The sequence below is a fragment of the Cricetulus griseus genome, chromosome 2, assembly GCF_003668045.3.
Source record: "Cricetulus griseus strain 17A/GY chromosome 2, alternate assembly CriGri-PICRH-1.0, whole genome shotgun sequence".
Lineage (NCBI taxonomy): Eukaryota > Metazoa > Chordata > Mammalia > Rodentia > Cricetidae > Cricetulus > Cricetulus griseus.
Window position 1 is genome coordinate 330,968,171 of NC_048595.1, and position 14,389 is coordinate 330,982,559.

The 14,389-nt window shown below is 41.0% G+C and overlaps 1 protein-coding gene across 1 annotated transcript; it reads right to left on the bottom strand.

The window, feature by feature from the left end:
* Positions 1 to 2,783: 2,783 nt before the first annotated feature.
* LOC100774711 (granzyme A-like) lies at positions 2,784 to 9,991 on the bottom strand. Its single transcript, XM_027401445.2, has 5 exons — positions 9,864 to 9,991; positions 7,583 to 7,727; positions 5,592 to 5,733; positions 4,666 to 4,935; positions 2,784 to 3,010 (listed from the first exon to the last, which is right to left on the bottom strand). Exons 1-5 carry the CDS (start codon positions 9,931 to 9,933, stop codon positions 2,849 to 2,851), a joined length of 789 nt encoding a protein of 262 aa, XP_027257246.1. The 5' UTR covers positions 9,934 to 9,991; the 3' UTR covers positions 2,784 to 2,848.
* Positions 9,992 to 14,389: the final 4,398 nt, after the last annotated feature.

Genomic DNA, 14,389 nt, shown 5'->3' on the forward strand with positions numbered 1-14,389 from the left:
TTTTTTGGTCCATAGCAAAGATCAATATGTAGTGTCATTGATGACACCGCAAACAAAACTTACAGCACTCCAAGCAACAGTATTCTTAGAATTTGAAACCACAACCTCCCCTGTAAAGAATAACTTTGTCTGAGGTAAAGATGTCATTTCCCTCTACCTAGTAAGTTAAGACTGTCACTGATGTGTTGGGAAAGGACTTGAAGAACACTGTTGCTTTCATGCCAAGTGTCATGTTTCCAGAAGTATCTATTCAATTTAAGTCAAGCTAGCTTTCAAACTTTGCTTTTGAAAATATCTGGGCTTTTCCCCATCTTTGCTATTCCATTCTTTTTTCTTCTTTCCTTTTCATTTTTAACACATAGTGGGTAAAAAGATGTTTTAAAATGCTCATTGTATCTATTGACTATAAAGAAGTCATTATCCTGAGTGTGGATTAAAAAAATCATTATTTTAATTTAGAAGTGCGCATTTAAAGACTCTTGTGCCTGGAACTTTGTGGCAGAAATCAATGGGAGTGTTTAACTTTTTGACAAGAGAGTTCTTTAACTGACAATTTTCTATATGAATAAACACTGCAGCTATTTAGTATTTCTTTTTATAAGAACTTTCTGTCCAGGAAACAAAGAAGGATAGTGGCAAAAATGCTTGGAGAAGTGTGAGAATGAGACTATTTTACTTAATTACAAAAAGGAAATCACTTTTAAAAAGCTTGATTTTTGATTATGCTTATGTGTCTGTGAGTGTGTGCACTTGTGAGTGAATGTGCCCTGGGGGTGGGGTAGAGGCATTGGGTGCTCCTGGAGCTGGAGTAACAGGTGGTTGTAAACCACCCAACAGGGAGTACTTGGAGGTACAGGAATAGTGCATGGATTTAACTGCTGAACCATCTATGCAGCCCAAAGGGAGGGACCATTTTACTTTGCTTCTTTGTGGATTTATCTTAAGGTGACCTTTCAAAATTGTTAAAATTAAATTTGTGAGTTGATTATGTATACAGATTTCTTCTCTTTTCCTTTCTTCCTTCCTTCCTTCCCTCCCTCCATCCTTCCCTCCCTCCTTCCCTCCCTCCCTCCCTCCCTCCCTCCCTCCTTCCCTCCCTTCTTTTCTTCTTTCCCCTTGTATTTGGGAATTGAACCAGAATTTGGCAAATGCTGGGAAAGTATGCTATTCTCCAGCTAAAAATTTCCTAGTTCTAAGAGTTATTTAACTTCCCACTTCTTTAAAAGGGTTTTTCATGATGTGAAGAGTTTCAGGTTCTTGGGGGCAGTTGTCCTGGTTTATTCCAGCAGGCCTAATCAATGCCAAGTGTCCTGTAACTTGTAAGGAAATCAGAGGCTAGACAGAGAGGAGTCAGTGTGCTCACGGAGGCAGGCTGGATAGTGTGGGCACAAATCGAAGAATGGCTTCAGCTGTCAAGAACCGGAAGTGGCAAGGCTGAGAATCTTAGGGTTTGCCATCCCACCCATCCCTAGACTTCACACTTCAACCGCAGACTGTGAGAGAGTCAGTTTCTGGTACATAACCACCCTACTTGTGGGCATCCAGCTCATCTTGAGGATTTCAATAAGTCATAAAATAAATGTTCTGGCTTCAAAAAATGGGATTCAGTAGACAATAGTCTATTTATTATAATTAAAATCCTAAATTCATATTAAAATTTATGACATGCCAAAAAATATCAGCCCAGAGTTTCTCTAATAGAAACTTCATTTTGTAGAGTAGGGAGTTTGATCCTTGGCTGTTATTAACCATATTGGGGTGCTAATATAAGGAATCCCATGTTCTGGGTTCCACTAATATTAATTAACCCTCTAGAGGTATGTCATGGGCAGTGGTGATTGTGGATAAGTCTGTGATTCTGGTGGGCAACCGTACCTGAAAGCCTGTGACTAGTGTTAATCAGCTTGCATTGTCCTTCTGTATTGGCTTTAAGAGCTGACTCTAGTGCATGTTTTTGTATTGGACAGGAATTATTTATGTATGTGTGGATTCATAATGCATAATTATATATACACATATAAACATTTCTAATGGAAATTGGAGGAATTTGCTCCCATGATCCCATCTCAAAATGGCCATTGGGATGATGGCTGTCCACTAAATTAAAAGTGCTGAGCAAACATGAGGCATTTTTTTTTCAAGAAAATGTTTTGATCACAGTTTATTACTTTATCCCTATGAAGGCATGACAATCACTGTGACTACCATGTTGGTGACATCAACCCAGGCTCACAGACAAGGGGAACCAAGAGATCACCTAGACAATCCAAGACTAAAATGAAAACTACCAAGGAACGGGCTGACTTTCTGTAACATCCTTTTCTTGGCTGGCCAGAAACTTCATTTATATCACTCACCTAGACCTCGAATTTCTGTTCTATCTCAGCCTTTGATGTTATGTTTCATCTTAGTCCAAAGGCCAAGAGGCAATGCACACCAGCCTAGGGCAACTACCCTTGAGTCATTTCTGGTATCTGTCCCCTCAGCTCTTGCATATAAATAAGAATAGTGGGAGCTAGGTTTTTCTGTTCACTCCTACACTCTAGAGCAGTTCAGAATGCCCGAGTCCTTCTTTATGCTTGCTGTCAGACAGATCTGCTGAGAGTGAAAGTGCATTGTTCAGGGAGAAATTCTCCTGTCATGGGACACATGGAGGACATTTGTGGCCCTGGTTTTCTAATCTCCCTCCTGCATTATCTATGCCATTGCCTTCTGACTCTTGGTTTTACTCATGGAGATCGGCCGAAAAACATTGCAAGAGAGAAGCATGTATGGTCATTCAATTGATTTTTATTTGTGATTAGATGTAGAAGTGACATTTAGTGCAGATAAAATGAAATTCACACATCTAAATTGTGCCCTTCATGGTTGCAATTATCCACTTAAGATGCTTCTTTGAGAGAGAAGTATAGATGCCAGGCCCCCGGGGATCTCCACACTTTCCAGCCAGGCCGAAAGCTGTGATGCCACGGAAAACACCATCACACAGCAGAGGGCTTCCAGAATCTCCCTGTTGAAAGAAGAGGGGTGGGATGAGGTGAGATCAATATATGAAGAAGTTCTGTAGCATTTAGTGTGATGCTTAGCCCCAAATTCACTGAAAATTAATGCTTAAAACATCAAGATGCTTAGCAATAGTTTAATATTTATAGATTAATGAAAACGGAAATGAATGCTATATTGTGTATTTCAGCCACTGATTTTTAAGGTCGGTTGCCTTTTTCCAGAAAGCAATCTCCTGATCATCTTTTCAACATGGAGTGAAACAGGCAAACACAGGTGATATATTTAGGAAAAGAGTAAGTGCCTTGTTTTCTGGTTCCTCTTGTAGATAACTATTTCCCCAAAGAAAGAAAACTGAAGTCCCCCTTTCAGGGAAAAGTTGCTTTTATATCGGTATGAAGTAATGGATCATATGAGAACTGTGGCCGTCCTTGCTGAGGTACATCCCCTCCCTGGGAATGTGCAAATTCAGCCCATAGGCTGGATTCCTCAGCAGCCAGCCTAGGGCACTGAGAGAACATGGAAACAACACTGAACCTCTGTGGGTACAGGGCCTGTTGCTAGGGGAGGGGTATTCTGGAATGCTGCTGTGGCCCAGGGTGTTGTCTATGATTCCCTAAGAGAGAAAGTCAGGTTCCTGAGTGCCTTAGGTGGAGGATGCAGGAGGCAATGAGTCAGGAGGGTCAAGTAAAAAGAAGAATGGTGTTAAGGACAGATGCCATTTTTTCTTGGCATTTAGCTAGTGTTGGTCCTGAAGACAAGGCACAGCTCCTCTGACTTCTTCCCTGAAGACAGACCCATTGCCCTCACCTCGGGAGACTCTGCGGAGTCTTGGGGAAAGGCAAGAACTAACAAGCTACAACTGAGGGTATAAAAGTTTGCAAAGTATTCTTTTTAATTCTTGTCTTTAATCAGGCCCTTCACTCATATTTTTGGGGACACTGGGATGGAGGCTTATCCATTCTCAGGTGAGAGGGTTATGCCTAAAACGGTTTACTCTGCTCAGTGTTAGGAAGCTGCAGGGTCTAGTCCCAGGTCCCTGGCCAGGCTTGGGAATGGCTGGCATTTCAAACATGTCCACAGCAAAGTCAGGTGAGATTTTTGGGTTGTGATGAAGTGGGAAAGGCTTAAGGCTGTCTAGGAACTCTTCATAATTGTATGTAGCATGATTGGATCTACACATAGTAGCATGAAAACTGATAAATGCACCACCATTTCTTCTAAGTGTTTTGTTTCTTTGTTTGTTTTGTTTTTTAACATATGAAATAAAGTCAATGTAGTAGCTGACTCACAATCCTTTCCTAGCAGTGGATTCTTACTTTTACTGACTCTTTGGAGCTGAGAGTGATAATTTATTCACCTAGATCTTACCAATGTTCAAAAAGCACAGTGCAAGGCTGGGCATGGGTGGTGCAGGCCTTTAATCCCAGCATCAGGGAGGCAGAGGCAGGCAGGTCTCTGTGACTTCCAGTCCAGCCTCATCTAAGTAGTGAGTTCCAGGACAGCCAGAGCTACATACTGAGGCTCCCTTTCTCAACAAACAGGCAAACAGACAAACAAACAAGTACAGTAGAAAACTGTAGAAGCCAATGACCCTATAAGACCATCCTCACCCATGTGCCTTGCTCCAATAGCTAACACACTCCATCTCATTTCACTTACTTTGCATGAGTCCTTTCCACCACGGAGGTTTCCTGCACAAATCATATTCAGTCCAATTACAGGATTAAAATTATAGTGTTTTTCATCATTGCAGATCTTTCTGTCTATGACAGTAATGTTGACTTCTCTCAGAGTAGAAGAAAGAGGTGAGTTATTCTGAAACATCCCCCATCCTGCAACATGGCATCTGGTTCCTGGTTTTACATCATGTTCCTTTTTAGGTAGGTGAAGAATAGCTACATTTTTGTTAATGGTTGCTTTTTCATTTAACTGTAGGAAAACAAACATAAATAGTTAAGAGTATGAGATTAATTGATTTGGTACATCAGTTTAACTATATAAAGGTGTGTTGTATTTATGCTGTGGAATATTTGTTTAACTATGCAAAGATGTGTTGCATTTGTTTAACTATATAAAGATGTATTTCTGTTTTACCTTGCTTTCCTAAGCACTTGAGTGGTCTAATAAAAGACTGAATGGCAATAGTGAGGGAGGAGGTATAGGCAGAAGAGTAGGTAGGAGGAGGAATTTAGGCTTGGGAAATGAAAGAAAAAGAGACACGAGGGAGATGCCAGGGGCTAGCCAGCCAGATATGGAGGAAGCAACAAAGTAGGGCAAACAGGATGAAAGTAAAATGAAAAGCCCTGAGGCAAAACAAAGATGAATAGAAATAGTTTAAATTAAAAGAGCTAGTGGGAGAAGACCAAGTTAATAATAATGAATAATAAATCTCTGTGTCTTTATTTGGGAGCTGGTCAGTGGCCCAATGAAAATGCCAACTACAATGAATATGGATGTTTGAACTTCTTACCTATCCCTGTAGGGATCCTGTATTTGTACCAGGTGGGGGACTAGGAACATACTTTCATGTAAGTGGTGAGACTTTAGAAGTTCTGTGACTGAAAGGGACAACCAAAGTTACATACCTGTAAAAGTTGCAGATCACCTTCATGTGTATCCTGGTCAAAGCATGGATAGGGAAATGGTTTCTTAATGGACAATATCTGTTTTTCTGGCTCATCCTTGTCTACTGTGTGAGCTCCAAGAATGACCTGAGAACCCCTTTTCCTGTAATAGATACAATACTAGTTGTTGGTTAAACCAGAAAATGGTCATAATATGTGTTGAACAATTTCATTATGCCATTGATGCAAGTGCTGATTTTGGAGAAATTATGTAGCTTGAAAGAATATGCCTGTCTTGAAGGGTATGGTGTATATGAATCTGTTCTCATTACTGCCTTAGATTTACGCAGATTTAGCAAACTATCCGGGCTGGGTGGGTTATAAAGAACAGAGGTTTCCTTTGGCTCACAGTTTTAGAGTTCAAGAGCACAGCGTCAGCATCTGCTGGACTTCTCATGAGGGACTTGTGACATGTCACTTCATGGTAGAAAAGTGGGAGGGATGAGGATTCATGATCAGCTTCGTGACAGAGGAAGCAAGAGAGTGACCAGAAACTGAGCTTGATTTATAGCAAGATACCCTTCACACTAACTGTCCAACTCCGAAGGCCACATTCACCCCATTACCGGAAAGGAGCCCCATGAAGTATCTCTTCAAGGTCCCAACCAGTTTTCAGTATGGTTACCCTAGGGACCAAACTTAGCAAACTAACTTTTGAGGGGACAAATGACATTTGAGTCATCACACTTGTTATCTCCAACAGCTTACTTATAACAAGATAACCAAGGTTTATGAAAAAATCAAATGAGAGAAGTTCATGACAGCAAATCCAAGTCTTGGGTTTGTTTCCACTCTTTCCTTTCCCTGATGAGCTGTGGCAGAGGACTAGGCTGCAAATCCCTGAAAAGCAAAGCTCCCAAGAGATCCAGAGGCAGGAAACTGGCAGTTGGTAGTTGGAAAGCAGTTCCTGACAGATCTCTTTGTAAGAGAACAAACTCAAGTGGGAAAGCTTCCAGAAACAGAAGGCTTAGCAAGGGATCCTATGAGCATGCCACACAGGGTGCAGATGTTTCTTAATGTGTTCATACTTATGGCTCTTGCCATTCACAACACATTATACGCCAAGCTGAACAATACTCACATTGTCTTTTCTCCATTGTTCCAGCTGAGGCTGGTCTCACATAAGACACCATAGCTGTACATTCCAGAACATGCTTTGATCATACTATATCCTATAAATTTTGTGGTCCCAAAACCATGAGCCACAAGTAGCTACTAGGACTTTGGTGGATGTCCAAAGGAGTAAATTTGTAATTTTAGTTAGCTTCAGTTAGGTGGAACTTATGTTGTCCATGTAGTATTGTGGCAGGAACATAGGTACTGGGAAAAATGCCATCATGATGACAGATGAAAGAAGCCATTTGGCAGAGAAGGGCAGGAATCCCTTCTCCACATGGGCTTCACACAACAAATGGAATATGCTCTAGAGAAATGTAAGACTCATGTAGGGTCAGGAGTCTAGTGGCCCACTGGTGCTTTTGCTTTACCCCAGTTCACTAGCTTATTCATTCTTGGGAGTGCTCCTCACTTAATAAAATAGCCAAAGTAATTTTATTTCTACTTAACAAACCCATTTATTATCTTTCTTTTCTTTAAAAAAATCTTTCATTCAAGGTATTTTGATCATAGTCACTCCTGTTTCTCCCCCATTTCCTCCCAGATCCTCTTCTGCCTCCCTTTGCCCTCCAAGCCTGTGATCTCTGTCTTTTATTTTATATTTTCCTTGTGGAGACCTTCAGACAGGGCTTGCAGACACTGCATTCCTCATTGACTGGCTCCTTGTGACAATTCTGGGCTTAACTTCCTTTCAGATCAGTGTAACTTGTCAAGGACTTCACATGCATATGAAAATATTAGTGAATTTTCAATGTATTAGTGAGGTGTAGTCTTTTTATTTTTATTATTTCTCCCCATTAGAATATTTATACAAAGCCTTTATGTAAAAAACTTACGTTTTGCAATGGGCAGCAGTCAACACCCAGTCTTTTGCAATCAAAGTGCCAGCACAGATGTTTTGTCGATCAAGTTTAAGTAGGACCATATAAGGTCTTGAATGAGGAACCACTGATTCTCCTCCAATGATTCTTACACAGCCACCTGTTCAACAGAAAAAGGCAACTCAGGTCAGTCACCACTCCAAATAGCTCCTCAAAAAATAAAAATAAAAAAACCCCCTCTATTTCTGGGACAAGGCATGCCTTTTGAATTTGGAGAGAATTTGGTATCACCTGTGTTTACCCTCCTCTTTTCCTTTATGTAGACCTTCTGATGTCTGACCCTAAGTCTTGGCCCTTTGGGACTACTGAGAAGCCCTTACTGTCACATTTACAGAAGCCCATCACTGGTGTTCCAGGAACCACTCTGCTGGAAATCTGTCACAACCATAGTTTCAGAGCTTAAGTTTTGCCAAGCGCAGAGAGCTGTGCCGTGATCGATACCATCAGCAGTTGCTAGAGGAAATGGTGGTGCTGATGCTGCCCTAAGTGTCCTTACTCCCTTCTGGATGAGTGTTAGTTAATTGGAGAAGCAGGGTAGGAATGGATTGTAGAAGTCTGTCGCTTTCCCCTGCCACTCAGAGGCCTTGCAAAAACAATACGCAAATTGGTGTTAGCAACTTGCATCTTACGACCCTCCATGAAGACTTTGGTCATTGTGAGATTTTTGGGTATTAAGAGCACCACTCTCATTCACAAGTGGAGAGAATAACACCAGTCACACCTGAGGTTCTGTTTCAATCCTCAGGTCAAACATGGTTTAGTTTAAACCCTTTCCAAATGAGCTACAAGGAGTGGAGTAGAGAGAAAAGGAGTAGAGGGGCTATAAGTAGATGATCCACTTTATTAAAACTTGCATGAGCTGGACCAGGATGATAGACACTGTTGGAGAATAGAGAGTCACATAGGCACAAAGAGAGTGTGCACGCCAGTGGCGAGATCTCGTGTCTTGTGGCAGGGCTTCAGTTCTTCAACTTCTACACAAGATATCCTTGGAGTCTCCTAAAATATTTCTGACTGTTGGCCAAGAGTTATGGTCTCTTAAATAGGGATCAACACTTCTTATTCCACAAATACATACAACTGAATTTTTTTAAAAAAACAAAGTTCAATTATAAGGAAAAAGAAAATCTGCTCTAATCTCTAGGTTTGGGGGATTTGACAAGACTGAGTGCCTCTGTGCTGTGCTGTGCTGTCCTGGGCATGTGTCCACTTTTGGTCCCAAACATCTTTCAACCTTGTTTTAAAATTTATTTTCACTGTTGGGTATAAAGGTTGACTCTAGAACATCTTTTCCAATTCCTGTCCACCACTTCTACCTCTATAAGCTTATGGGTCCTGGGAGAAATCATGGCTGCCTCCATATTTACCAACCATTTTACCCCCACACCAAGCTTTCTAGGAGTTTCTTCAAGGAACATGGAGAACCACTCAGGAGCTGTTGTTCTCCCAGAGTTAGGGCAAGAGAAGCGATGGCGTTCCCATGGATGCATGGTGCATTCGTTCAGACAGGACTATTTACTACTTACTACGTGGAAGGAGCAGCCGAAAAGAAACTACTACAGCTCTCCTGAAGAGTCAGTGACAGGTCTTCTTCAGCATCTGGAAGACTTGCCAGGGAATCACTGATCAAGAGAAATATCGAGAAGCACCTACCACTCTTAATGGCTTATGCTGTCTAGCTCAGACTTGGCTGAGCTCTTCAAAGCTGTCTGTGCAGTATTTGAAGAAAGAACTAAGTATTTGATTCCTCACCACGGCTTCCTTTCTCAAAAGGTAGAGCTTGATACCCCAGCTTAAGAGCATTTCACTCATTCATTTGCTTGTTTTCACATTGTCTTTTTTCTTTTTTTTCGAGACAGGGTTTCTCTGGGTAGCTTTGGAGCCTATCCTGGAACTCACTCTGTAGACCAGGCTGGCCTTGAACACACAGAGATCCACCCGCCTCTGCCTCCGGAGTGCTGGGATTAAAGGTGTGCATCACCAACGCCAGGTTCAAATTGTCTTTTAAAGCAAAATTCAAGCTATAAATTGGTAGCAATCAGCAACAATTTTTGCTAATTTTTGGAAACTACAAATAAATATTGTTTTCTTCTAAAATAAATACAGCTGAAAAAATGAATGCTAAACACTCCCAGGTTTTGGGTATTCAATCAGTTGTAAACAGGCATCATTGTTAAAGCATCATAAAAATCTGCTCCATTATGGTTGTGATGGAAATGGCATGAGTCTGTCTTACCTTTAGGAATTAGCAGAAGAAAAACGACAGTGGCAAGAGAAGACACCCGTGCAGCACAGAAGTTCTTCATTGTGGCTCACCCCACATCAATCAGCAGGGAACTCTGTTTTTGTTTCTTTCTACCTATATATAAGAGTACAAGGGATGTGGTTTCATTTCTTCTCTTTCAAATTTCTAGGTGTAAACTTGGAAAATGAAACTAAGAAAGAGAAAAGCAGATGTGATCCCTCATAACAGGGTGGGAGTGGGGTGTGCACATGTTTGACTGTATTAATGCTGCTGGGTGGAGAGGGCCATGGCCTCCTATCTGACAGTTGAGGGCAAGGGAATCTTGTTGCCATTAGAATATACTTCATGAGAAGGGACTAGACATGACTCAGTTGGGATATTTTCATCACCAGCAATATTATCATCAGTATCCTTAGCAGAAGCTCTTTGGAAACTTAAAATCAGAGCTGTAGATGATCGATCAGGTGGTGGAGGGGAGTGCTGAGGGGTACTGTTGGGGACAGACAATTTTGAGGTCAGGTGGAAGCTTGGTGCAGGGGAGTCTCCCAGGAGTCTATGGGGGAAGACCCCAGCTTAGACTCCTAGCAATAGTGGATAAATAGCCTGAACTGGCAGTCTCTTGTGAGATGGAGTCATCAGAGAGGTGTCATCCAGCAACTGATGGAGACAGGTACAGAGATGCACAGTCAAACATTAAGTGGAGTTCAGGAATCCTGTGGAGGAGGAGGAGGAGTAGGAGTAGGAGGAGGAGTAGGAAGAGGAGGAGAAAGGAGTGTAGGAGACAGAGGGGTCAAGAACACCACAGGAAGGCTCATATAGTCAACTAACCTGCTGGGCTCATAGGGGATTACAGAGACTAAAGGAACAATCAGTGAGCCTGCATGGGACTGACCTAAGCACTCTGCAAATATGTTACAGTTGTGTTGCTTGATCATCTTGTGGGACTTCTAGCATCAGGAACAGGGTCTGTCTTGGACTCTTTTACTGTTTTTTGGGGACCCTACTTCTCATACTGGGTCTCCTCATCTAGCCTTAATACATGGGGAGGTGCTTAGTCTTATGGCAACTTGATATATACCATGTTTTATTGGTCAACCTCATAGGAGACCTGCCCTTTCCTGGTTAGAGATGGAAGAGGAGGGGATGGGGCAGGTGGGGGGAAGAGAATGGGGGAAGGCACTGGAAGAGGAGGATGTGGGAGGGGATGCAGGTAAAAAAAATCAGAGTTTTAGGTGCCAGGGAGGTGGTGTATCAGTTGGTCAAGTGCTTGCCATATAAACAGAAGAACTCAAGTATGGACCCCGGAAATGAACACAACAATCTGGGTGCAACAGTGTGTGCCTGTAATCCTAGAACTGGAAAGCCAAGGTAGGGAGATGTATCTGTGCTGGCAAGCTCTAGGTTTAGTGACAGACTCTGTCTCAAAGAATAACGGGAAGTGCTTGAGGAAAATGCCCAGTGTCAACCTCTGGTCTACACACACACACACACACACACACACACACACACACACACACACACACACACACACACACACACACACACACACACACGGAGTTTTTAAAAAATGTTCTAAATATGGTCACCAGACTCATTTCTTTTGAGCTATTTTCTTGGGTTATAAGAATTGATAAGCAAGACACAAGAGGAGGTCCAGAGGAAGATTTATGGACAGACATTCCTGCCTCAGTTTTGAAGGAAAGCAGAAGTTAGGTTATTTTGTCCCAACTTTGGGATATGTTGTTTCCCTAAAACAGACAGAACACATGGCCAGTCTTGGGAGGACAGTGCTGACTTGGTTTCTAGAAGAAAGTCTTGAGCTGTCTGAACTGAGGAAGTGGTCTCGATAGTGAGGCCCATGGTCATATGTTCCATGAAGATATCTGGTGTTAAACCACCAGCCCCACAGTTAACAGCCAGGGGTTGTTGTTCTTTAGAAGCTATTTGACATCAGAAGGGACCCCTGCTGAGACACCTGCGGTTCTTTTTCCCAGATCTCACAGTGACCAGGGTTTTATCATTTTCAGTAATAGCATTGAGATACCCTGCTTCTGGTTTTGGCGAATACTTTTCTTCTCACTTTTTTTTTTTTTTTTTGTTTGTTTTCTCTTCAAAGTCACACTTGCACCAAGTGATAAAGGAGACTGTCAATTTTGTTTCTAAATAATTGTGGGCATGGTTTCTCCATTCATTCTGACTTCCAATTGCTTGGTAAGGTGTAATTCATGTACTGTTACTCCCCTCATTTAGGGCATGCTTCCACGGTTGTATATCACCGTTATAATCTAACTGTAAGACATTTTGATTTTCCCGAAAAATTTTTTATCAGTTAGCTGTTGCCCCATCAGCGGCCCTCAAGTCTACCTTTTGTCTCCATAGATTTGTCTGCTCTGGGCATTTCAGATAAGTACATAAAATAAATCAATCATAAAATATAAAATCATTCTTTTTGCAGCTAATTATTTTCACTTAGCACAATACCTTTGAGAGTTCATGTTGTAATTCCTGTTAATATTTTATTTCTTTTTATTGCCAATAACATTTCACTATATATGCAAACCACAGTTTATTCATTCATTAGTTGACTGTTGAGTGACTGTGATCATTTATGTATAATTTTTAAATGCGAACTACTGTTTTCATAATTTTTTGGCGTCTATATCTACTAGTACATTACTGGGTAGTTGAGTAATTGCATAGTAACTGTGTGTTTAACGTTTTTAGGAACTTTAAAATTGTTTTCTGAAGTGGAGGTACCATAGTAGACTTTCCCCAGCAATCTACAAGGGCTGTAATTTATCTGTATCATTGCCAATATCGTCACTATTTTGATAATTCCTTCTTTAGAGGGTGTGAAATCGCATCTCATTGTGGTTTTGATTTGCATTTCCCCAATGACTAGTGATGTTGAGCTTCTCCTGTGTCATTCATATGTCTTTGCTGAAACACCTATTTGCATCCTTTGTCTTTTTAAAAATTACTGTCTTTTTACTAACAAAGAATAAGCATTCTTTAGATATTCCAAAGACAATACCCTCATAACATGTAGGATTTACAAATATTTTATCCACATCTGTGACTGTCTCTTTTTCTTGATGCTGAACTTTGAAGCATGAAGCTTTCAGTTTTGGTGAAGCTCCACTTACCAGTGGTCTTTATCACTTGTGTCTTGGATGTCAAATTTAGAAAGTCATCCACTAATTGGTTGGGGCTTCTTCTTCTTCTTCTTCTTCTTCTTCTTCTTCTTCTTCTTCTTCTTCTTCTTCTTCTTCTTCTTCTTCTTCTTCTTCTTCTTCTTCTTCTTCTTCTTCTTCTTCTTCTTCTTCTTCTTCTTCTTCTTCTTCTTCTTCTTCTTCTTCTTCTTCTTCTTCTTCTTCTTCTTCTTCTTCTTCCTTTTTCTTTTCTCTCTCCCTCTCCCTCTCCCCCTCTCTCTCTTCCATTTTTTCAAGACAGTGTTTCTCTATGCAGCCTTAGTCCTGGAGCTTTCTTTGTAGACTAGGCTGGCCTGGAATTCAGAGATTGGTCTGCCTCTGTCTCCCAAATGCTGGGATCAAAGCCACTCCACCACCATCTGGCCCCACCTACATTTTCTTGAGTGTTGTCTTCTGCTTTGTTCTAATATTTAGACCCATTTTTGAATATTTTTGTTATAGCTTGAGTTGACTGTTTTACAAATTTATTTTATTTTTGTAATTTTGTGTATAGGTATATGTCTGCATACCTAAGAGAGGACATTGGGTCTTCTGGAACCGGAGGTGGTTGTGAGATGCTGAGCACTGAACTCAGGTCCTCTGTAAGAGCAGTGTGTGATGCTAACTACTGTGTCACTTTTCCAGTCCCTAGTTTGAGTGACGTTTTGTGTGGTGGAGGTAGGGGTCATTTTTATGGTTTGTATGTGAATATTCAGTTATCCCAGCATTCGTTTGTTCAAGAGACTATTTTTCCCTGAAAGATGTTTTTGCTTCTTGTTGAATATCATTTGACAATAAAGATTAGAGTTTATTTCTAAGTTCTCAGTTCTAATATATTGTTGTTTACAGCCAATCTATCGAACCCATCTTTCTGGAATGTGAGGTAGTCACAACCTGTCTTTATTTAGTTTACTTTGCTCCTCAAGAAGACTTATGTTTGCTTTATTGTGCACACAGGATTAAGTTAATTATCATTAGGAAAGTTTTCACCAAGTTGTACTGTGCTAAAATATCCCTAAAATAAACTATTCAGGGTCAGACTCCTGAAGTTTGAACCAATACCAGTAACTTAGTCTTCCTGCCTCTGGTAGAACTGTCTTCCTGCCTCTGGTAGAAAAGCTTTTTGCTGTCTATGGAGGTCACCTCATGAAATGCCCGTAAATTAATAGAGAAAAGGCAAATAATGGGGGAGGTCCTTTTGTGTATATGTTTGTCTTATTGGTTGATAAATACAGTACACTTGGCCAATAGGAAAGCAAGATAGGTGGGACTAGGAGTCAAGGAGGATTCTGGGAAATGTAGTAAAGAAGTCTTGTGATCCAGGCA

What these genes read in the sequence shown, in the direction of transcription:
- LOC100774711 (XM_027401445.2), bottom strand. Translation starts at nt 9,933, where the DNA reads ATGAAGAACTTCTGTGCTGCACGGGTGTCTTCTCTTGCCACTGTCGTT. An exon ending in TCTTCTGCTAATTCCTAAAG is followed by an intron (nt 7,728 to 9,863) that starts GTAAGACAGACT and finishes TCTGTTGAACAG; the next exon opens with GTGGCTGTGTAAGAATCATT. An exon ending in GTGGAAAGGACTCATGCAAA is followed by an intron (nt 3,011 to 4,665) that starts GTAAGTGAAATG and finishes TTCTTTCAACAG; the next exon opens with GGAGATTCTGGAAGCCCTCT.